This window comes from Lathyrus oleraceus, chromosome 7, assembly GCF_024323335.1.
Source record: "Lathyrus oleraceus cultivar Zhongwan6 chromosome 7, CAAS_Psat_ZW6_1.0, whole genome shotgun sequence".
NCBI lineage: Eukaryota > Viridiplantae > Streptophyta > Magnoliopsida > Fabales > Fabaceae > Lathyrus > Lathyrus oleraceus.
Genome location: NC_066585.1, coordinates 62,361,656 through 62,387,047, shown reverse-complemented (window position 1 = coordinate 62,387,047; position 25,392 = coordinate 62,361,656). Strand labels below are relative to the sequence as shown.

General features: G+C 32.8%; 2 protein-coding genes across 2 annotated transcripts; both read right to left on the bottom strand.

Annotated features, from left to right (window-relative positions):
- Positions 1-12,192: 12,192 nt before the first annotated feature.
- On the bottom strand, positions 12,193-15,906 carry LOC127105581 (transcription factor GLABRA 3). The gene is made up of 7 exons (XM_051042775.1): positions 15,562-15,906; positions 15,044-15,298; positions 14,860-14,956; positions 14,581-14,652; positions 13,678-14,460; positions 12,543-12,986; positions 12,193-12,457 (listed from the first exon to the last, which is right to left on the bottom strand). Exons 1-7 carry the CDS (start codon positions 15,657-15,659, stop codon positions 12,386-12,388), a joined length of 1,821 nt encoding a protein of 606 aa, XP_050898732.1. The 5' UTR covers positions 15,660-15,906; the 3' UTR covers positions 12,193-12,385.
- A 7,216-nt stretch (positions 15,907-23,122) lies between these two features.
- On the bottom strand, positions 23,123-24,838 carry LOC127102025 (uncharacterized). The gene has a single exon (XM_051039443.1). The coding sequence runs from the start codon at positions 24,836-24,838 to the stop codon at positions 23,123-23,125; it is 1,716 nt and encodes a 571-aa protein (XP_050895400.1).
- Between the last annotated feature and the right edge of the window lie 554 nt (positions 24,839-25,392).

Sequence of the window (25,392 nt, the reverse complement as noted above, 5' to 3'; positions counted from 1 at the left end):
GATAGGCAGTCTACTATACCTTACTGCAAGTAGACCTGACATTTCCTATGCAGTTGGAGTGTGTGCTAGATACCAAGCAGAGCCTAAAGTGAGCCACTTGAATCAAGTCAAAAGGATTCTCAAGTACATCAGTGGGACTTGTGACTATGGGATGCTGTACTCACATGGGTCTGAGCCTGTCCTATCTGGGTACTGTGATGCTGACTGGGCTGGGAGTGCTGATGACAGAAAAAGCACATCAGGAGGATGTTTCTTCTTGGGAGACAATCTCATATCTTGGTTCAGCAAGAAGCAGAATTGTGTATCTCTGTCCACTGCAGAGGCTGAATACATAGCTGCTGGAAGCAGTTGTTCCCAACTGGTTTGGATGAAACAGATGCTCACTGAGTACAATGTCACTCAAAATGTCATGACATTGTTCTGTGATAATCTCAGTGCCATCAATATTTCCAAGAATCCCATCCAACACAGCAGGACCAAGCATATTGACATTAGACATCACTTCATCAGAGATCTGGTGGAAGACAAGGTGATCACCTTGAAACATGTAGCCACTGAACTTCAACTGGCTGACATATTTACAAAGGCTCTGGATGCTACTCAGTTTGAAAACTTAAGGGGCAAACTGGGAATATGTATCTCTGAGAACTTATAGCAACCACTGATGTTTGGGATGTATTGTTTAATATCTCTGCCTATTAAACAATTGGAACTATGCTCTGATTGGTCAACAGATCATAGCTATGCCACTTGCAACAAGTGTGGCAACAAGAGGGTAAGGAGACACCCTAACGTGAGAAGGCCTGTGCACCTGCAGGAATTCAAGGATGCTGTTCATGCAGGAGTGGTTCTGGATGTCAGAAACAAAGTCATGGCATCTGATATGGCTGTACCCACAGTAAAGCAAAAGTGGGTGATTACTTAATCAAAGCTGTGAAGCAAGATCAAGTGGGTGCTAACTTGGTTGAAACTGTGAAGTAAAACCAAGTCTGTAATTCTGTCATTTTTTTCTGTTTATGTTGTTGGCTTTGGCAACATTTTTGACAAAAAGGGGGAGTAACAGGTGATACCCCAGACAACAGATTGGTCTGTTAAAACAGACTTTCATGACAGATTCGAAGATTCCTTCCCCTACAGCTGATGTGTGATGAAGTTTTTTATTTAACTTCTGTATGTGTGCTGAAATTAGAAGTTTTTATTTAACTTCTGTATGTGTGCTGTTATGTGAAGTTTTATTTAACTTCCTTGTGTGTGAGTGTGCTGCCACTCTGAGTGTATTAGCTAGGTCTATCCCTGCTAGATGAGTGATTCCGCTACTATGAACTCTGTTATGGGGATCAAAGTGTTTTAGCCAAAAATTTGCCAAAGGGGGAGTTTGTAGGTGTTTAATTGGCTGCATTAGATGGTAAAACACTAGCTGGATTCTGATGTCTTGACTGATGTCATGACATGGTGTGTATGTGTGACTGCACTGTAAGTTAGAATATCTAATTGTACTCTGATGTCTTGACTGATGTCATGACACACTTGAGTAGTTACTGCAGGATTAGCTAATACAGGATTTATTGAATGTCAAACTGGATGTTGTGACATTCATCCCTGTCAGCAGATACTGAGGAATAGAATAGTTGGTGTTCTGTTAGAGCTCAGTATTCATTTGCAGTCTGGTTATCAAGGAAATACCAGACCTGGCGTAAGGCCTACTATATGAATGTCAAACTGGATGTTATGACATTCATCATGGACAACATATACTGAATAATAGACAGAGTGGTGTTCTGCTACACTTCAGTATATGTCTTAGTCTGTTCTTCATGAGGATAACAGAACTGACTTAAGGTCAAATGTGTAAATGTCAAATTGGATACTTTGACATTTATTAATGTAAGTTGTTACTGTAGTATGGTCATTTTGGTCATATACAGGTCAGCAAAATTGTACAGTTTGTTTTCTGGAAAAACAGACTTAGCATATGATCCTTGATGTCAAGCTGAATGTCGTGACATTCATTCCTAACAGCATATGCTATATTGTAGGTTGTTCAGTCTTCTGTTTCAGCTTTTTCTCAGGTTATTCTTCAGGGATTCAACAGCTGAGAGAAAATGCAGGAAATCAACAACCAAGCTACATTTAATGAACCTAACAAATAGCCTATTTGTTAGTAACCTAGATGTGGAATTTAGGGGAACTCGCGTGACCTTAAATTCAGGAGAATACAAGTGCAAAGGCCCAAGTACTTCAATATAAAAGGAAGTCGTTCCTTCATTCAGAACTGGGGATTTTGAGGCGTGAAGATTTAGTGTGTCCATCATACTTCACTGCTGTATTTTTGTGAGTCTTGTATTAGACATATCTTGTAAGCCAAGCCATTATCACGTAGATGATTGCTTTGGCATAGGGTGTTCATTGAGTTGTAAGTGTTGTGTCGCTCAAAGCTTTTAAGCGTGAGTGATGTGTATCTTGATTAAAGCTGTTAAGCACAATCAAGAGTTGTTTGAAGTGTGACTTCAAAATTGTCTTTAATATTGATTAAAGGTAGTAATCACTGAGGTGATTGAGGGGGAGTGAGTAGGAACTCTGATCTTAGAGTAAGATTGAAATTGCATTGGGTAGGGATTAAGTGAAGAGTTGTAAACGGGTGAGTTTAGCTTTGAATTAATACTACTGATAGTGGATTTCCTCCCTGGCTTGGTAGCCCCCAGATGTAGGTCATGTTGGACTGAACTGGGTAAACAATTACTTGTGTTATTTACTGCACTTACCTTTAAGTTCTGCATAATTCTTGTCTGTGCAGAATTGGATGTCATAACAACCCGTGTGACATCTAAAGTCTGATAACTAGAATTTCAGTATTCATAGTTGTAATGTTAGACATATATTTGAGCAATCCAAGAATGGATCATTAGAAACCAACCAAAAAGTTTATGATGTATTTAAAGATAACAAAAGATTATATGCTCACATATAAGAGGTCAAACCAGTTAGAGATCATTGGATACTCTTACTCAGATTTTTCTGGATGCCAAGATAGTAAAAAATTCTCTTCAGGCTATATCTACGTGTTGGATGGTGGTGAAATTTCTTGGTATAGTGCCAAGCAAACTCTTATAGCTTCATCCACCATGACAACAACCTTTATAGCATGTTTTGAGGTATCCAAACATGAGATTTGGCTGAGGAACCTTGTCACTGGGATATGAATTGTGGAAGGAATTGAAAGACCACTTAAGTTATAATGTGATAATAAATCAATCGTGATACATCTAACAATAATAGGAGGCTCGACCAAGTCAAAACATATTGACATCAAGTTACTAGTTGTTAATGAAAGGGTACAAAGTGAACATATTTCCATAAAATACTTAAGGATAAACTCCATAATAGTATATCCTCTTACAAAAGATCTTCCACCCAAGGTCTTTCATGAGAACACTTCTCATATGGGTGTTTTACAGTTTGAAAAATCTTTAGTTTAGTGGGAGTTAGTCATTTATGAATTTTATGTTATATATTTGGTATTATGTATGCATACTATGGTTTTGAACATTTTGGTTTATAAAGTTTGACATTCAACTATTTATACTTTGTACAATAAGGTTATTTAATGATCTCACAAAATTAAAATAGGACTAATTGAAATTGACATGTACAAACCAACTTCCTGTGATTTTTATGCTACATATTTCATGATAAATCTAAGTCATTTAGTTGTGTCACTATTAATGATCATTGATGGGTTTAGCTATAATTGATATAACGAAAATCACTTTGATTTTGTATATTGGCATGACTAATGAACGTGATAATTTGGATATATGTATAAAGTTACATATGTGACAAGTGAGAGATTGTTAGAATTTTGGGTCACAAATATAATATTACATGTGTTAGGACCATTATTTAATTAACCCAAACTAAAGTGGTCTAATTGATATTAAGTTTATGGCTAGAGACATATATTTCATGAAAGGTTATTGCGTAGATTTATAAGTCAATATCTAATTTGATGAGGGGCCAAATTAGAATATTGAAAACTAAAAAATAATCCTGAAGTTATTGATATGGGTTATGGTCCCCATTTTTAGAGAAATCAACAAAACACTGTTTATCATGATTCTCTCTTCATCCTCATCAAAAGAGATTCAAGAAATCCTGAGGAACTCTATAAATCGAAAGATCACATACCCACAACCTTCAATGATTCTAATGGAAAACTCATGCATGCTTCCACTTTCATTCTCTGATTGAATTCTGGTATGGGTTTAAGGAATACAAGTCGATGACATACTTGACTCATATGGATTAGTCAAGAGTTATTTTCTTGATTTCTTATCAATATAAATTATAAGGTTATGAAAAAATGCAACATTACATTTTAGTCCCTCAAAAACTATCATGTTAGCCAATTTAGTCCATTATGTTAACTTTTAACCTTAAATATCTTAGGTGAGACAATATTGTTGAGTATCCACCATAGACTTTATTATTTTTTAAATTTTAACCATTGGATATTTTTAACAAATATCAAATGGTTGAAAATTGATAGTCTATTGAATGTAACAATGAACTATCAACACATAATATTTTTTATATAACTTCATCTTCTTCCCTCTTATCTCTCGTCATCTTCATCATCACATTCATCTCAAATCCCAAAAAATCAAACTAAATCCAGAAAAATTTAACTCTAAAAATCTCAAACTAAAACTACTAAATATCACACGGTTGAGATTTTTATGCTCCTCCAAAAGTGAAGCAGCTTCATGTTTTGAGTTCTCTATTCTATTATTCTATTATAGTTTCTAGTGAAACTAAAATTGCTAGATTTCATTGTTTTGGGGGTATGAATCGTGCAATAAAGATCAAAATTGGGTGCTTTTTATGGTTTCCTTCGTATCCAATCTTCACTTTGAATGTTATTGATCGGTGTTTATTTTACTGGGTAAGTTTTGATCTCATTTTAAAGGGAATATGATGAATTTCTAACACTTGATTAACTATATAGAATTTATAGAATTCATGTTTGTTAAACTTGAAACACCCAAATGTTATAAAAAATTATTATTTGAAGATAAGATTTTGATTATTATTGTTTAATATAGTTTATTCATCTGAGTTATTAGTGCAAAAAGAAGAACATAATTTTAAAATTTATATTCGTTATACTAAAAATGAATGTAAATAAAAAATATGATGACAATTTTATAAATAAAGGGTCATTTTAAGTATTAGCACGTGACAATAGATATCTTATTTTTTTAAAATTGCTGTAAATTTAAAATATTATTATAATCAAATCTCTATTACTCATATTAAATTTAAAACGAGTGCAAATTTATATGGATTGAAAAAAATTATTTAATTTTATAATCCAAAATATAAATTATAATAACTAATTAAGTGAATAATGGGTGTAAATTTTCTTAAGTGGATATTGTATAAATGAATTAATGTAATACAGTATTTTATAAAAAAGAAAATACAATATATAATATAGTATCATAATATAATAATATACACATATGAGTTAAATTTTATATATATAAAAATTTCTACCAAAAATAACAAAAAAATAAATTATGTTTTTAACTTTCATTATTTCTTCCCTTTTATGTGTCTGAAATTTATGTTTTCATTTTTTGACGGATTATTTTTGTTATAACTCAACTGGTATCAATTAAATAATATATATATATAATATGCCTAATTCAAATTGTTGAGCAGTGATTGCAAAAGTCTTATTTATCATGTTTAGGCCAGTAATATTTTAATGAATTGTTGGTCTGATTATTGTTAGTTTTGAATAGAGGGGTCAAAAAAGATCTAGAAGAGAAAGCTCCAATAATTAGGCCTTCTATTTGGTCCAATTTTTTTAAGCATCCAACTAAATCAATAATTTTTTGGCCCCTTATTTTTAAGTCTCATCATATTTTTTATTTTTAAGGGCCTACATGAGGGATTCAAAATATAATTTGTTTGAAATAAAATATATATTTTAAAAATAATAAATATTTTTAAAAATTATTTTCAAAAATTAAAAAAAAATGTTGATTTTTAAAAAAAAACAGTTTTTAAAAATTATGCATAGCCGATTATTTTTGAAAATATTAAAAAAATTGATTTTTTTTGAAAATTTCATATTTCTGAAGAAAAAAACTCCAAAAATAAAAAAAAAAACAATTTTTTTGAAAATACAAAAAAAACTGATTTCAGACAAATTTTTTTTAAAAAAAAACGATTTTTTGCTAAACATAAAAAGTCATTTGTTTTCATAAAAAATTCTTTTTTTATAAATAAAAGAAGTCAATTTTTTCAAAAATGATAAAAAAAAATGTTTTTTTAAATTAAAAAACTGACTTTTTTTCGAAAATAGAAAAAAAAGTCAAATTTTTTCAAAAAATAAAATTGATTTTTTCCGAAAAATTAAATCAGTTTTTTTTAAATAAAAAAAAGTTAATTTTATTTGAAACAAAATCATTTTTTTTTTAAATAAAAAAATTAATTTTTTTCGAAAAAAATAATTTTAGTAAAAAAAAAATCCTACTTTTTTTTTTTAAATTGATGGGGGCTTAAGGACTCACTTGAATTTTATGGACTTTTAATTTATGGAACCTATATATTTTGGAGCTCATTTATTTTTAAAATTTTGGACCCCTATATTTTCAGGGCCTTCAAAATTAGGCTCCGTTGACAAATTGACAGCTCAAATTTTGAAACAACCATTATTAAAGAAAGAGCAGATTTGCCTGAAATATCTTTGGGACATGTGGTTACTAGATAAAAGTACAATGGCTCTAGAGTATAATAATAGCAACCTACGTATCATTGGATGATATAGTCTCCTCTTCACACTGTGACCTAATATAAGTTTGTTTGTGGAGCTTCTTAGGATTTAGATTTTTTTTAAAGCTCATCTTTTATTTTTTATTTTTTAAATTCTTATTCAAATCATGCATCTTGTGAATTTTCTAGGACTTAGATTTTGTGAATTCTTGAATCCAAATTCATGTAGTAATAAATCATGTAGTCGTAACTATCATTAAGAAAGTTAGATATAGAGAGCCTTCCTATGACTTCTCCTTTTGTATTTTTATTGTTATGTTAATTGTAATCTCTCTTTTATTATAAGATTGACTTATATTTTTGATTGAATGTTATATAAAAATATTGTTTAATAAAAAAATTTTAAATAACATTAAAAAATAAATTAAAATTTTTTATACACGTTATAAGTTATTTGTTTCTTAAATGTTCAGCGGTATACAAAAATATTTGATTGTATAAAATGTGTAAATAAAATTATATATAATATAATTATCAAATATTTTACACTCATGATAAATAAAATAGGGTGTAATATATATTTTTACATCATATTTAAAGAAAATAGGGTGTAAATTTGTTGATATTCATAGTAAGCATTATTTATTTTACACCAGATTTTTATCAAATAGGGTGTAAATTTGTTTGATTTAAATGTATATCTATAATAATTTACACCAATTTTCTATTAAAAAATGGTGTAATATACCTTCTATTTACAATCGTTTTAAAACAGGTATAAATTCGTCACACATTTCTCACCCTTTGAATTTACATCCTCCAATAAAGGGTGTAAAATATATAAAAAAACGGATGAAAATTTTTCTTTCTACACTAGTGGAGGTAAGAATAAGAGGAGTATGGTTGTAATTTCTTGCATTATTCCAAACGATGATTAACAATATGAACTTCAACATTATTCCAAAACTTTTAAATCTTAAATTTTGGTGTTTCTTGCAACACTGTTGACTTTACCTTTCAAAGGCATTGAATAGGAGTATAGTTTTGTCTAAAAGTTGAATTTCATGACTCTGGTGAAAATTTCTTTGCTTTTTTGTTATTGTTATTATGTTGCGTTTTTAATTTTTTTTGGGTTTGAGATGAATGTGATGATGAAGACGATGAAGATGATGAAGGAAAAGAGAGAATAAGATGGAGTCTTACAAACTGCCAGCTAATCTCCACTCTCAACATGCTCAAGAACCGAGAGCCGCCAAGGGCTGTCAGAGGGAGCTTGCTTATAAAAAGAAGATATGCGCTTCCTAGCACGGGACACAAAATAGGACCACTTAGATCAGAATAACATTCACATATAAATGTTCTAACATAAAGTAGAATCGAACATTGAAGAGATTATACTTTCCCTAACCAACCCTCTTTCTTGATAGTTTGAGAGCTTCCGATTTTACTTACTTATGGTAAAGTGGACTGACCCTGTTCAGTGCGTCCCTATGCCAAAAAAAAGATGGGTGATTTCGGTTCAAGTGTTCATCGATCGGGTGGATTTATATATGCTGAGGGGTGAGACGAGGTGTAAGGTACCTTTTTGTAAGTCATATATACTCTTTGCTCGTGAAGTCTGCGAAGTGAGCCTTCACTGGGAAGATGCGACCTCTTCAACTCCACTACTACTGAGGATCTCCCCCCTAATCTTAGATAGGTCGTGTGAGAAATATTATGTGTTGATAGTTCATTGTTACATTTAATAGACTGACAATTTTCAACCGTCTGATATTTGTTAAAAAGATCTAATGGTTAAAATTAAAAAGATAACAAAGTATATGGTGGACACAAAATAATATTGTCTCACCTAAGACATTTAAAGTTAAAAGTTAACAGAATGGGCTAAATTGGCTAATAGACTGGTTTTTTAGGGACTAAAACGTAACGTTTATTAAATAAGGGAGCAAACTGAAAACTTAAATTAAGTTAAGGGACCGCTGAACTAATTAAGCCTTATGGTTGTATGCTTGATTAGCAGAACTTGAGTCTCACAAAGTAATAATGGGATGTTGATGATTCGATAAACTATGCTCGTTATGTGGGACCATTGCGGTTATGACCAGTGAGTTATATGGGAGTTATGCTGAGTTATATGGGAGTTATGCGGTTGCTGATACCTCTTTAACTTTTATAGATGATGAGTGGGTCAAAAGGCATAAATGTTTGAGTCTGAAATTATGTAGCACCATGTTATCTTTATCATTTTTTGGATGTGTGATTATCCGGATGGTTAATTTGGGAAACTATGATGGAACATGAATCATTTTGGTAAATAAGTCAAACAGGTAAAGCTAAATGGGAAATCCTTAGTGAGATGATCTTGAGGTATTCAGCTGATTGTTAGACTATACATGGTGGATGTGAGTTACCTTGATGGACTATTCAAGTATACCTTAACCCAGGTAGAGGGGTAGAGAGTGATTCAATGGTTTAGATCATGAATCCATTACCTTTTCTTTATGAGCTACACACCTTGTGAGAGACACACCACATACTCACCCAAAACCTTAAGGTGATGGGCGTGTGGGTTCTCTCACTTATAAAGTATTCAATATTCACTTTTCTAATCATTGTAGGACTTCTACACACTTTGTTTCTCAACACTTTCAATTCACACTTATTTTTTCTCAACACTCCCCCTAAAGTGTGAGTCTATCCACAATGCCTCCTCAACCGAAAGTTCTTTCATGCACATACACTTGTACCGACATTGACCTTTTTTCAACGGAACATGCCTCTTATCCACCACCATGTGGGGAGGACTTTCGAAACAAGTGAGTCGGTGCTTCGCTCGAACCAACGATTCATGATATCGGTGTTAGTTCATCAATTCATAGGTCAATATGAGAGAGCATTTTTCATTGGGGTCTTTCTTTATGAGTAATATATCTTGTGAGAGACATACCACAATACTCACCAAAAACTTTAAAGTAATAGGTGTGTGAGTTCTCTTATGCTCAATTTATATTTTTCTAATTAATGTGGAACTTTCACACACTTTATTTCTCAAACACTTGCAACTCATATTTTTTTTTCAATAGGATTCACATCTGAAGACTTGACACTAAGGATTTGATGGAGCATATTTCCGCTATGCATAAGATTTTCTCTAATAACTGACTTATCAATTATTTTGGTTGTATTATGTAAAATTTAATCTAGTTATTTTCTAGATTTGTACATTATCGTATCCAATACCAAAATATTAATATCACTAATTATTATTTTAGACATATAATTAGGGGTGTTGCATTTGCATTTTTCAATGAGTTGAAGATTTTGTGTCCTAGAATTGTATTGTTTTGCAATAAATGAGAAAAAAAATTTAGTGGGGGCATTCTTGAAATAGAAGAGAAAGAAAAAAGGATTTTGATGTTTGTTTTCTTTTTCTGGTATGATAATGAAGTAATAGATTTGGTATTTTTGTTTTTTTATATAAATACACTGCTAAAATTTGATGACATTGTGTTGGATGCAGCTTCACGGCGTGATCGATTTGTCTAGATGCAACATGTATTTCCAAAAAACAGGCATATATGTAGATAGAGTTGTAGAAATCCAGCTTTCTCCATATTAGAACAGACAGACATAACAGTAGCAAAATATAGATTTGGTATTGATTGATACTGATTAATTACATTGACAAGAAAAATATATATATATATATATATATATATATATATATATATATATATATATATATATATATATATATAACTAACATGTTCATCCTATTTAGATCTGTCATTCAAAACTCTATGAAAGAGTGGTCAAAATCTAAGAGTTTGAGGTGTTGGTATTGCTAGCTCAGCTGTTTAGGACAGACAGGACTTTTGAAGTTTAATAAAATATTTGAAGATTAGCAGTTTTTCACGACCAGATCATCCAGAGTTTATTAATGTATTCATTTTCATGTCCACTAGCTTTTCAGCTATATATAGGAGTTTGGTAACAACGGTCAAAGTTCAAATTTCCTCTTAAATAGTTATCAAATGTTTATTGGTGACTTAAATGGTGACTTGAAGTTAATACTTAGGTTAAAATAAATTAAATGGTATTGTATATAAAAAATTTAAGGAACATTTGACAATTTTTTTTTAAAAGTAACATAATATAATTTATTCATCTCTAAAAAGAAAGAAGAAAGTGCAAAGTTATTCTAAAAGATAAAATTTTGACATTATTTTTAGAGTTACATTTAAAATTGGTAATATCTTATAGTTGTAATAACACATACTTGAAATTGAATGGAATACTGATGTCGTTTCTAAGAATGGGTAATATCTTATAGATGTAATAACACATACTTGAAATTGGTGATGTCGTTTCTAAGAATGCAGACTCACATATCCGAGGTTTGCACCATGTCCCTTAGTCTCAATTGAAGGGCAATTGTTCATGTACATCAAAATAGTCTCATATTTTTTGAGAATCGTGACTACAAGGAGTTTATTTATAACATCTACACTCCTCAATTCAAAAAGACTTCTTTTTCAAAAGGACAAAATCGTGACGAATTCTGACATTCAAAATAGATAATACATTGTAGTCGTAGTGACACTGACTTGATATCGACTAAAACATTAGCGTTAGAAGGAGTGGTCGGGCCTGGGGATGAGAATAGGTCAGACCGACCTACAAATGCCTATAATTTGACCTATTTAAATATGATTTGATTTGATCTGATTTAATAAAAATGTTAGGTTTAAATTTTTTAAAAGTCTATTTAATTAAATAGGTCAAATTTAAATTATTAAAAAAACATATGAAGTTTAATAAGTTGGGTTATATATGTATATCTATTTGAAAATCTTAATATTAAACAGAATTTTAAAGTAGGACAGACTTTTTAAAAATCAGAAAAATCTTTAATAGACCATAGGCTAGATTCGGACCCTTAAAATTTATCATAAGTCAGGCTGAAGCTGAGCTTGATCTGGTTTGGCCTATTTCCACCTTCGGGACCACATGCTCACATCCTACCTTTAGTCTCGATTGGGGGCAATTGTTCCTGTACCCAAAATAGTTTTATTGTTTGAGAGTCGAGATTAAGGATAATTTATATAGAACAATCACACTCCTCAATTTAACAAGATACTTTTTTAAAAAGATAAAGTCGTGACGAATTTTCATTACTCAAAAGCGAACAATACTTCATAATCTTGTTTTTCTACGACCTTTTGCCGGACAGACGGTCAGTTTGCTCTTGGAAGGAAGGTGACTTAGTCTTATTTAAAGTATGTAGTGTTAAATTAAATTACTTTGACCTTAGACTAATAATATCTCTTGAGAGCAAGTTTAGACTTAATAATCTAATGGCCCGGCCTAGTATTTAATACGTCAAAAGCCAGCAAAGTAGTGAAAGTATAAACAAAATGAGACTTTTAGACTCATGTGAAATCATTGGTTACTTTACTTCAGTACTATGATGTCAACTAAGCCTACCTACCCATTTACAAATGTCTATGTTACATCACCAGGCTTATTTTTCCATATATCACAAGTCTTCAGAAAAGAATCTCTGTGTAAGAAGGTAGTGGCAGGAATCAAATTGTTTCCATTAAAACTTTGAAGCCACTTTTTGAAGGGCTTGTTTGATCCTTTTTGCTGTTGCATTAGTTGATCCTGTAAACTGTAAACAAAAGGATGCATAAATTTACACATAAGGCTACAATATTTATGCAGTGATTCATCATATTATACAACCAAGATCTGACCTTAGATTTTATGATCAGATGAAGACTCCCATCAGCTTCTGTTGATTGAACTGAATTAAAATCTATGTTGAGATTGTTAACTGCTTCCATAATTTCCAATATCCTTCCTGATCTACAGGGGCACTTGATTTCAATCACAGCTCCATTGTCACTCATTTTGACACTAACATCACTAGTAGAACTTCCGTTCAAAGCATCTGAGTAAATCACTCTCCTCGTCTCGTCTATGTCGCATATTTTCCTCTTCTTCACCATTGGTTTCTTGCCATTGTTTGTTTTGTTGTTATAATAATGATCAGAAGTCCTCTCCATCATATCATGATGTGTTCTTTTACTTCTAGACTCTATATCAGTTGGCTCTCTTTGGCCTTGCATTTCTTTTATCCTTTTCTCAAGCTTTCTAAGGTATTCAATTGCATCATCTAGTATAGAAACTTTGTCATCCTGCAGGAATGATGTCCTAAATTAGTTGAGCAGTGATGACTTATGTAGCACCATAATTTTATATTGAATGTGTGTCTGCTGTCTGAGTCATATAATTATTATCACTGTCGGTGTGTTAGTGTTAGTATCGTGTCTGTGTTTGTGTCGGTGCTTTATAGGCGATGACTTATGTAGCACCGTCATTTCATATTGAAAGTGTGTCTAATGTTTGAGTCATGTGATTATTACTAGTGTTAGTGTCAGCATCGCGTCTGTATTTGTGTCAGTGTTTCATAGGTGATGACTTATGTAGCACCGTCATTTCATATTGAAGGCGTGTCTGATGTCTGATCATGTGATTATTATAAGTGTCGATGTGTTAGTGTCAGTATCGCACCTACCTTTGTGTCAAGGCTTCATAGGTGATGGCCTATGTAGCATCGTCATTTCATATTGAATGCGTGTCTGATGTTCGAGTCATGTGATTATATTATTAGTGTTAGTATCGCATATGTGTTTGTGTCAGTATCGCATATGTGATTATATTATTAGTGTCAGTATCGCATGTGATTATATTATTAGTGTTAGTATCGCATATGTATTCGAGTCATGTGATTATATTATTAGTGTTAGTATCGCATATGTGCTTCACAGGTGATGATTAATATCGAATCTAATAAATATGATGACTAAAATATAATAAAATTATTACCTTACTATTTGAAGGGACCATTGATCTAAGGGTTAAAAACCTTTCATTTAGTTTTGCTCTTCTCCTTCTTTCTGACAAAACATGGTTCATACCTTCTTCAGTCTCAAGTCTTGTTCCCTCTCTATAGTCATTCTCTTCTTGAGATTCAACCAAACCATCCATGTGCATCCGCGGAACTTCGAACAAGATCTTCTTCAATAACTTTTGCGACGTTCCTTGTCTTGGCCTATGGCAATCCAATGGCCCTCCTTTGTTCCAAACACAAAAGCTTGATTCCTGATGAAAGTTTTGAAAATGCATCCCCATTGTTAACTGGTCATTGCTTTTCAAAAGCGCTGCAAGAATTTTCTGATAGTGCCAATCCTCACTTAAGGGATCTACTAAGGTCATTTTTTGGTCATTGTTGCAATCTTCTTCTCTACCCTTAGGAGCAGAAGCAATAGTTTGTGATATGCAGTCACTTGAATTCATGGAGTTATGGACACAGTTGCTCAAATCATCTTCCATAACGCGCCAGCTTTCGACCATGAATGTTTCATCTCGTAGTTGATTGGTTTGTAATGCATTTGAACTACCACTAGGAGAGGTTGTTCTATTGATTATGTCATATCCAACTTCCGGAATTAATTCAACATTATAGTCATTATGATCAAATGCTGCGACACAAGCAACATCTTTGGTATTTCTCGAATTCAATGTAGCTCGAACGTTAATAGGCTCATCGACACTTAGAATATTCAACAAAGTTTTGATCTGTTGAATGAGACTGAGATCTTCCAATACCTTCACACAAAGGGGAGAAGAATTCAGCACTCAGCAACATGATTACAAGAATTTGAGGGGGAAATAACATAATATTAATACTAATGTTAAAAACCGAATGCAAGAACCGAAAAAACTTACCAGATCAGTTGTACCTAGCTCAATAACCCCTTTCATAAAAGGAAAACACACCACTGTCTGAATAGATGCACTCTGAGCATGAGAGAAGACAAAGGTTACAAGTGTGTTTATAAAATAAAACAAAAGAAACAAGATTAGTTTTACACTTGCTATGAAGTACTGATACAGACACGGACACGGACACGGACACGGACACGGACACACCTTTTTTTAGGTGTAAAGCACTTTTGTGTCATTTCATTTCAAAATCAGAAGAACAATCAAGGTCGAGAAACGTACCTTTGCGAGCAGAGCGCGACTAAACACTTTGCAATCAGTAGAATAAGCATTGATCAGCCAAATTGGTTGGCCATTTGCTAGAGCTCTTCCTGGTAACCTAAGAACACACACACACAGATTTGAGGATAATTAATAGTACTAAACACACTTTTTAAAGGGGAAAAGATGAATGAGATTAATTTACCCTTGGCCAATCTTGAATACAAAGGACATGCAAACCAAATAATACCACTCAGTATCTGTGAGATCTTCTGGTGAAAGTGCTGCAGTAGGCCTTTTTGTTTGAGGACTCGTTTCAACAGGTTTCAGAGTCCTAAACAGCTCTCTCAGTTGCTCACTTCTCTGTAAGCCGATTTCGTCGGAACTAAGCTCCACTCCTTGATTTGTTTTCCTTGTCTTAATGTCTCCATTGTAATATCCTTCCCCCCAACCCAACACCCTGCAAAATCGTCAACGAAAAAGCCTCGTTCGGATAAACAGCTACAGCTTATCTAATAAGTGCTTATGCATAAGCTATTAAATAGTCTATTCAAATAGTCTCAGAAGTGCTAACTAACTAAAATAAATCAATAGAAACAGCCTCAAAATCGATTTTGAATATAACAGCTTCTTAGCAACAACTCATAAAGCAACAAGTAACACCATATTTCAGATTTTGAGAAAAAGCACTACTATGAATGAAACAGATAGTATCTATCTTACCCTGGTTGGTTAACATATTCAGACCAGAAGATTACATAGCTCCATTGGATGCTTCTAACCGCCAAAGCAAGATGTTCCTTCATGTTTTGCGGCACCATTATGCAACAGAAACAACACAAACTATATAACTATCTTTACAATATCTAGGTTCATTGAAAGAAAGAACCTTCTTGTTTTCTTGAATGAAAAATGTTGAAGGTGTATTGAACAGACTCAAATAAGTGATTATTGTTAAGTAACTAGATTCTGAATCAAAAGAAAAGTATTAATGGCTGAAAAGTGTGCTGTAGATTTAGGTGTTGACTCAGAAAAGATGACTGAAAATTAGCAATAATGCTATATTCTAAGATAAGATGGTTGGTATATATATATATATATATATATATATATATATATATATATATATATATATATATATATATATATATATATATATATATATATATTGAAAATGGAGTGCGCTGTTGATTTGTTTTTATTTAAGTTCAGATTATTATCTATTTTCAAAATACAAACGTGACAACCACTTCCAGGACGGCAACATGGAAATCAATGTATAAAGTTTTTCGAAAAGAAATGGATATAATACCACAATAGTTAATAAATAGTTTAAAAGAAAGTTGGTTTACTTAATATCTTTGGTGAATAATTAATTGGTAAATTTTTTTATGTCAAGAGTTTAAGATTAGTATAAATTCTTTTATTCTTAATTAATTACCAAAATTAATATACTATAATAGGAAGGATCTGTTTTCGGAGGTTGAAAACAAACCTCCATAATTTAAATAATATATCAGTTTTTAATTATATATATTATTTTAGATTTGTATTAGTAATAATCTTGTTATATCACGTCACCAAAATTTAATATTGTTTTCTTCAAAAATGGATAGAAGAGATCAAAAGAATAATAAATATAAAATTAAAAAATTAATTTATAATATTTTTTTAATTAAGAGATTAAAGTGAAATATTAAATTAAATTAAGAAATTTATGTATTAAAAGTTATTATTTTAAAATTTAATTTATTTTAAAATTTAATTTATTTTCAAATATAATAAAATAAAATATTAAATTATACTATTTGGTTGAGAGTATACCCAATTAAAAGTAAAGGGTATCTAAATGCTAACTTAATTAATAAATATTTTTAAAAGTGTTTTTTAATCTTTTTTTTCTTTAAGCTTTTGAATCATGTTATATTTTTATGAGTTTGTGACATCTAAATTTTCATGGTTGTCACTAATGTGTATCCTAAAAATATAGTGTATTGTCACATGATAAATAAATAGTTGTGTAAGAACATGAAATATAAAAATATGAATTTCAATTTATGATATTTCATTTATTCATATTTAATCATTAGATTATTATCAAAAAGAACACTATAATATTTTAAAAAGGTTGAATAATAGTGCTTAGAATTTTAAAAAATTGAATGCATGCATTTTAAAAGAATATTTTTATAAATAATTCATTAACTTTTGTTTTTGGGATATAGGTTAGCATTAATTATTTTTTCTTATAATAAAATAAATATAATTCTTTCTCAATCTCAAATTACTAATCGTTCTAAGCATTTTAGACGAATTAAAAAATTTAATTAATTTTATATAAAAAAGAAAAATTATATATAATTTTATAATATTATTCTCCATCAATTATATTTAAAAATTTAAAGGTAAGAGTAATAAATGGTAATAAAAGATTAAAAGATTATTAATACTATATTAAAATTGTAAAATAATGTATAATTTAAAATAATATTTTTTCAAAGTGATTTATAATTTGAAATTAAGGAGTACTAGTAAATAATGAAACTCACTTCAAAAATTTTAAACACGTAATTTCAGAGTATGAACTAAAACTTGAAATATATAGGCACTTTTAATTTGAGTTTTTCATCACTTACTTCTGCTTAAATTAATCATATATAAAATATGTTAAATATAAAATGTCAAATATTTGGATTTGTATTAGACATGAAAAAAAGCTGACATCAGACGATAAGGAATTTAAGAATAAATATCTAACGACGAAGTAATAAATTCTAGAGTTGTTGTGGTGATCAATAAACAAGCAATAAATTCATAAATTCTAGAGTTGTTGTGGTGATCAATAAACAAGCAATAAATTCATTCAAATAGTTGTAACAGTGCATTTAATGCAAATGGGTAATGGTTAATAGTAATTTGTATACTACGGGAATAAGATAAGACATTCACTACTTGTAGAAAGTTTGTATTAAAAAAATCAATTATAAAATTAATTTTATATTTTTATTAAAGTCAATGCACAATTTTCAATACAAAATTACTTTCTTTAGTTCTTATCTTGTACCTCTATGGCACAATAACATTACCCATAGTTAAAATTATATCTCTACTTCTCTAAGTTTCGTTATCCGTCTTTTAAATTTAGGTTTAATTATAAAAAAAAATCTTCTTTTTTATTTTTTATTTTTTTATTTTCTTATTTTATAATCTGGAATTTTTATACCCTTATTTTTATTCTTTTACTTTTGATCCCTTTATTTTTATTTTTATTTTACTTTTGATCCTCCTAAAAATTTGTTTCATATTAAAAAAGGGACTAAAATTCAAAACAAAACTTTAAATAGGAAGATCATAAATAAATAAAAAATAAAAATGTGGGGATCAAAATTCTGAATTTTAAAATAAGGGAATCAAAAGTAAATAAAAATAAAAAGACGGAAATCAAAATTCTGAATTTTAAAATAGTAGAATCAAAAATCAAAAAACCAAAATAAAAGAACTAAAAGCACAATTAAATCTTAAATTTATTTATGTTTCATGTATTTAATTTTTTTGAGGTTGACTGATGTCAAAAACAAAAGAAAACAAAAACAAGAAAATTAGCTATATGATGAAATATCAAAAATTAGCGAAGGCTAAGCATCAAGAATTTAAATTGAACACGCCTCAGATCATTTGACCTTCAATCACCATTAAGAAAAGATTTTGACATTTTGAATCAATGGCAAAAGTTTTGATTCTTTATTGCTGAAAGTATGCAAATTTATTTCCTTTTAAATATCCTAGATGTGTTAATTAGATGACGTTACGAGACACATTACTAAAAGGGTTAAACATACGACACACTTTGCAATGTAAGAGAGTTTTGATTTGCATCCTTGTAAAAGAATTGATTTCCTCCTTATAATATGAATATTATCTCTTAATGGACCATGAGTGCACTATTTTAATCCAGATTCTATATTTGTTCCATCGTGTCATTGCTTCATAATCTGACGTGGATTTTATTTTTCACACTTAATCTAGTGTGGCCATGAGAGCATTATTTCAACACAGATTACATGTATAGAGTTAATGTTCTTCATCCTGTAGGTTTGTTGAAGCCCAAATTCACAATTGTTCATCGTTACCGTTTGCTGAAGCTAGGTCTCGAAGGTTCCTATTTTTCATCTTTAGCATTTGCCGAGTCTAGGGTTCGAAGGTTCGTAGATGGTCTTGTATTCCGTTTCGAAGGTTCGTATTGTTCATTTTCTTTGTGTTTGAAAACATGGGTGAAGGAAAAACTTCATCCATTGGTAACTCAAGTGGATTGAGTTTGCCCATATGTGGATATAATGAACGAAGATGTGGGTATCAAGCACCATAGATAACCCTAATAGAAAATTATGGAAATATTGATATTCAGGGGTAAGTTTTAGTTCATGTTGTTCTCCGTATTTTGGAAATGTTGACAATCATGAGTAAGTTTCAATTCATGTTGTTCTTCTCTTTTCGGTTAACATTTTCTTTTACAATTGTTCTGAACCTAATTGCAAAGTGGGGTAAGCTGTGGATTTTTCATGTGGGACGGTGAAGTTGATCAGGTTCAAACAACTCAAAAGATTCCCACAAATTGTTTTAACTATGAAATGACAATGGCATATTTGAGGGTGAAGAAGAATTGCCATACAAGGCGCAGCGAAATTTAAAAATTTCTCCATTTAGTGATCCTTACGAATGGGCATGATCAGTGATAGAATCGTTACCTCTTGTGGCGATTCAAACTTTTGGTGCAGATCTCTGATAATGATCAAAAAACCTTTGATACAGATCCACGGGGCGATCACGAACGTTGAACGATGACAACGTCTCTACTCAGTCCACACGAACGGATTCCTTCAATCGCAGTGCTAGCTGTTATGAATGAAGGCTTTGAGTGAGAGAAAGAGGGAAACGAAATTCCAAGTCTTTACTTGAATTTCAGTCTCAGTGGATTGGAGTGACAATGCTTCTACCCAAGGGGTTCTATTTATAGAACCACTTGTGTGGGCTTCAAGCTAAAAAGCCCACTTAAGTGTATTTTGGGCCATATCTTATAATATGCCCAAAATCACTTAAGTATTTGGTACCTTACCATATTTCGTCTCCCACTTAAGTGCACCGTACCTTACGGTGTTCCTTAGTTACTCTATCTCTCATCAATCCGTCCTTTGTGTGTGACCCTATAGGTTTTCGCGGCGTTGACAATTATATTAAATCACGCATTTAACATAATAAACAGTGAGCGGTATCTAGCAACACATCACTGCTACCCAAGTCACGAAAATGTCATGTGATCTGACAAAACCTCATGTGATAATAATTATGTGTATAATTACCCCTTTGCCCTTATGTTTATATTGAACACAAGGTATAGACAGTGTCACCCTTGTCTAGTTCAATATTGGGCCCATAGACATTTATCCTGTTATGCAGGATGGGAAAATTCCATCTAGGACACTCATATCCCTCAGCATGCTTTGTGGAGTACCCATCAACTGTCTTTATGGTTATCCAGTTACGGACAACGTTGGATCAGCAACAAAGCACTCGACTCTACATCTAGGATCCATAGTGGTTTCAGGTCGAAGAGTGGTATACACTATTATCACCATGAGAATAACTTATGACATTTTGCATAACTTTCTATATAGTATTCTCATAGCGGGTTAATCCGGTATAAATATTACTCCTAATATTCATACCTATGTTTAAGACTTGATAACTCTTTATCCATGATCCATGAGATGTGATCATCAGTCTACAAACATAATAGTCTTAATGCTTTAATGTTATCCCACTTCACATTAAAGCTCGACTACGGATACTTTAAGAACAGTGCCCTTATGTTTAATGTGTTCTCATGATTAAGTCACACTTAATACATTAAACGGACTATCTATTCTAGGGACTTTATTAATCAACCATAATAAAGAAATTGCCTTTAAATAATTCGATACAAGTACCAAAAGTATTGGCCTCTAGGGCTTACACCAACAGAGGGAATATGCGAAGGGCCTTGGCATTGATGAGATCCACAAAATTGAAGGGTATTAGCATTGATGACAATCATAAGGGCACAAAATTCTTGGCCATTACATGACACAACTCAAAATTTGATCCAAAAAATTCATATTTTAGGAATAGATATTGAGAGCTCTCATCTACATCCACATTCATACCCTTCAGGCCTAAAGGTATTTTTCCCTCCACATTATCTTTAGTATAGATTTTATGTTGACCAACTTCTAGGAAAACATAAACATTTTAAGGAAACATGATTTTATTTTAAATGGGATCTCGGGATGATTCGGGATCAATCTGATATTCATGAGTTAGAATATGATATGAAACTTTTTATCGAGTATCCTGCATCACAATCAAGGGTGCACTCTTAACGCTCGGCAACATTATCCTACAAAACAATGGTATCCTATCAATAGTGACACTTTGTCACTTGCTCCTCCTCCTAAACGAAAATCTCATATGCCACTTCCAACTTAGACCTTTAGAATCTCAACCTAATCTTCTCATATTTGTGATACAAATATTTTTGTCAACAACTAATTCATTAAGAAGAGAAACCTAGAACAAAGATTCTCTCTCTCTCTCTCTCTCTCTCTCTCTCTCTCTCTCTCTCTCTCTCTCTCTCTCCAAAGGCCATTCCAAAATGACATCCATTCCCCAAGTTAGCCATCGAACGAGATAAACATTCATCTAACCTAAGAAGGTGAAATTCTGGTATCAGATATGAGATGTCGAAGGTAATGTCACGACACTAATATCTGAACAACAGATGAAATATAAATAGAATAAAATCATTAAACAATTAAAAAACGACACAGGCAATTGTTAACCCAGTTCGGTGCAAACACACCTACGTCTAGGGGCTACCAAGCCAGGAAGGAAATCCACTAAACAGAATTAGTTTAAAGACTCTCAGTAAACAACTTCAAGTTACAGTCTTTTCACCTAATCTCTACCCGTGTGACTTCTATCTAAGAACTCTTAGATATGAGACCCTACTCACTCCCCCCTAATCACAGCAGTGATACTAGAACAAATACCACAAAGAAAGAAGACACACTTCAAGAACACACACTTGATCTTGCTTAAAAGCTTCAATCAAGTAAATAAATACACTCGTACTTCAAAGCTTAGAGTGGACAAATTACAACTCAAAACTTAGTCCAATTCACACATCAATAAGATGAATGAATGGCTCACAATTCACAAACGTACATTAGGCTAACAACCCTAATACTCACTCACTTCAACGTTCATATTTTCTGTACATCACACAGGGTTCACATGGTCTTTAAATAGAAGCTTTCTGAATGGGCCTGGGCAACATGAAACCCTAATTCTATTTAACGTGTATTCCCTAGGAATTAGTAACAAATCATTCCTCTTTGGAAACAGAATATTTTGGTTTTAAATAGAATTACTCCTTGAATAACGCGTGCAATCACCACACATAAGCATACAAAGACTTGCATGAAAAACGCAACAACAAAATACATAACATTCCGACTGAATGTTCTGTATGCACATGTCGTAACATCGGGTCTGACATCTTGAATAAATCCTGCACAACCATATCGAACAACCTGCAAAAAGTTGATATCACATGTCAAGACAACAAGCGTGACTTCTTGTGGTAACACTTAAGTTTTACCAAAATTGATGCCAATTCATAGAACCAACAAACTCCCCTTTTGGCAAATTTTGGCTAAAACAAACAGCAGATCACACGTTCACAAGAAATCAATCAAAGTATCAGTTCAACAGCAGAAGTAAACATACACACATTACTAGCAAAAATTACAACTAGTAAACACACAAGTGCTTGTACTCTCCCTCAAGTCCATGCAACATCCCAGAATACAACAGCTCCCCCTTAAGCCAGTCCACAACAAGCAACAACCACACTGCTTCACACACACAGACCCCAGAGACTTCTCCCCCTGTGCCAAACAAACAAACACCAGAATGCTCCCCCTGTATCAGACAAACAGACAACAACAATAACGACAGCTACATCTACAGCTACTTCTCCCCCTTTTTAGCCAAAAGAGACCAAAGAGACAAAATAAATGTCTATCTAGTCATTAACCGAAATACCAGAAGTTAAAAAGTTGCAACACCAAGTTCATACACAGCTGAAAGAATGCTGAGAAACAAACCACAAAAAAACAAAGAAATCCACCAAATCAACAAACGACCAAGAAAATCATCAAATCAAGGGAGACCAGAGTCAATAGAGCTACTCAGTAGAGCTTGAGTTTGCAGACTCTTCAACATCACCAGAACCAGAATTGCCACTGGCATCATCATTGTTTACAGACCTCTCACTAGAGGTGTGGGCTTCAACTTCTTCTTCATGGCTGACATTAGCATGTTCAATATTTTCACCCTCAGCCTGCTCCAAGCTTGCAATCAAGGCTTCCAACGATTGTTTCCTAGTTGTGGCTACCCTTATCCTTTCACCTAGCTCTTTGCGTGTCTCCTTAAGCTCAGCAATTGGTCCAACTTTTAAGGCTGGCCTCTTCATGGCAGATGTCAGGGCAATATCCTCGACATGACTTCCTTCAAACAGTTTGTAGTGCATAGACAGAGCAGGTTTTCTTTTACTAGGTAAGTCATTAGAGCACAGAATACCAGGATGTTGATTCAAGATAATTCCATAGATCATAGAGGGAAAAGCAATTGGAAGCTTAACTGCGTTAGTAGTTGCATGCTTGATGATTTGTTCAAACATAAATCTACCATAGTCAAATTTCACTTTTGTTTCAACAGCAAAAATAAACCTCCCAAGGGTATTAGCAATGGTGGAGATATGGTTGGTAGGGACCCAATTAGCAGCTCCTATTTTATGTAGGATAGCATACTTGACAGTCAATTTCCCAGCAGGAAGATGCTTTTTAACGGGCCAAACTTTCACCTGCCTAGATGTAATCTCCCTACATACCTGATTGTCTGTAACTTCTAATTCACCTGCACCCTCATTTTTTCTGCCTAGAAAATTATTAATAACAGTAGGAGAAAATGTTATACACTTACCCCTCACAAACACCTTGCAGAACTCCTTGTTGTTCTTATCAGAAATATCCTCAAGAATGTTGACAATAAATTCCTTAACTAAACCTTCATAACATTGAGAGAACCCATCAACAGTCTTCAACAACCCAACAGCTTTTATCAGGTCCATGACCTCCTTGACATCAGCAACATCTTTTCCCAACTCCCTTTCCATAGCTACCCTTCTCTGAATCACAAATTTCCACTTAGCAGCTCCATCCTCAAGATGGAAGTAGATGTTATCCAAATTAACATCAGAGACTTTGACAGGAGACTTCCTAATAGTAGTCTTCTTTGCAGGCGAGATGTCAGGGACATCTTCCTCAACACCCTCTTCAGGCTCAGAATCATCTCTGGCCTTCCTCTTCTTTACTTCGACCTTGCTCCATGGTTTGGAGGGGCCAATACCTGCAGTCTTCTTGGCTTTTCTAGCTGACATAAGTTCAGCAACAAATTTTCCTTTGTGATTCTTCAAGCGTTTGGCCATATTTGGCTTCATGTGATGAATCAAGCTTTCCTCTTGATCATCAGAGCTACCATCCTCTAAATCAATCACAACGTTTGCCTCATCATGCTTTTCAGAGTGGGAAGCATTATCAGTGTGAGAAGCCACAAATTTCCCCTTTTCAGACATGGTCTGCCCTAGAGAATGCAACCCTTCAGCAGCCAATTCCTTTTCAGAATTGGAGGAATCTTCATCCTCACTACTATGTTGTTCAACCTCATGAGAGGGGTACATTTGAGACAGGGGAGTAGAAACTCCCTTCACAGAGTGGCCTTCATTAAGAATTCTAGTGACTAGGTCTCTTATAACACGATCAGTATAGTGTGTTCCTTCCTTAGAGTTAGTGGTAGGAGTAGAACCAGAAGGAATACTAGAGGGATTCCTTGATTTGAACATGCAGAAGCGGAGGCATCAAAGGAGATGGGTTGGTTCAAATCAATGTCCACGCCGGGAATAACAGAGAGAGGAGCAACATCCAGAATCTCATCATCAGGGACGCCCATGGGAGGAGCACGAACCCTGGGAGTAGACTTAGTATTTTTAGAGGCAGACGTATCTTAATGTTGTGACATTTTGGAGTTTTTCTAGAAAAGTCACGGTTTCCCTAGCAGAGGTTTGTGGAGAAGGAGCAGGAAGATGGAAGAGTTGGAGTAGGTAGTGAGGTTATGGGGGAAGCGTGTGAAGATGGAATAGATGGTATTTCCAAACCAAAGTGATGATTTACCATAATGAGGACACTTTATTTTAAGACAATAGGCAGTAATTTGATTACTTTTTCCACTCCAGATTAATTGCTACAAACTTTCATAAATGCAAATCCCTAATTTCCCTCTCAAGAATTCAAGTTGATTTGTATCCAAGGCCTTTGTAAAAATATCAGCTAACTGCATCTCAGTAGCAACATGCTTTAAGACTACAGTCTTATCCTCCACAAGTTCTATAATAAAATG

Bases quoted from the DNA above. Each gene is read 5' to 3' on its own strand.
- LOC127105581 (XM_051042775.1), bottom strand. From the start codon at position 15,659: ATGGTGCCGCAAAACATGAAGGAACATCTTGCTTTGGCGGTTAGAAGC. The intron at 15,299-15,561 runs GTAAGATAGATA...ACGATTTTGCAG, and splicing joins GAATATGTTAACCAACCAGG to GGTGTTGGGTTGGGGGGAAG. The intron at 12,987-13,677 runs GTAATAATTTTA...TCATTCCTGCAG, and splicing joins TGGTCCCTTCAAATAGTAAG to GATGACAAAGTTTCTATACT.
- LOC127102025 (XM_051039443.1), bottom strand. From the start codon at position 24,838: ATGTTCAAATCAAGGAATCCCTCTAGTATTCCTTCTGGTTCTACTCCT.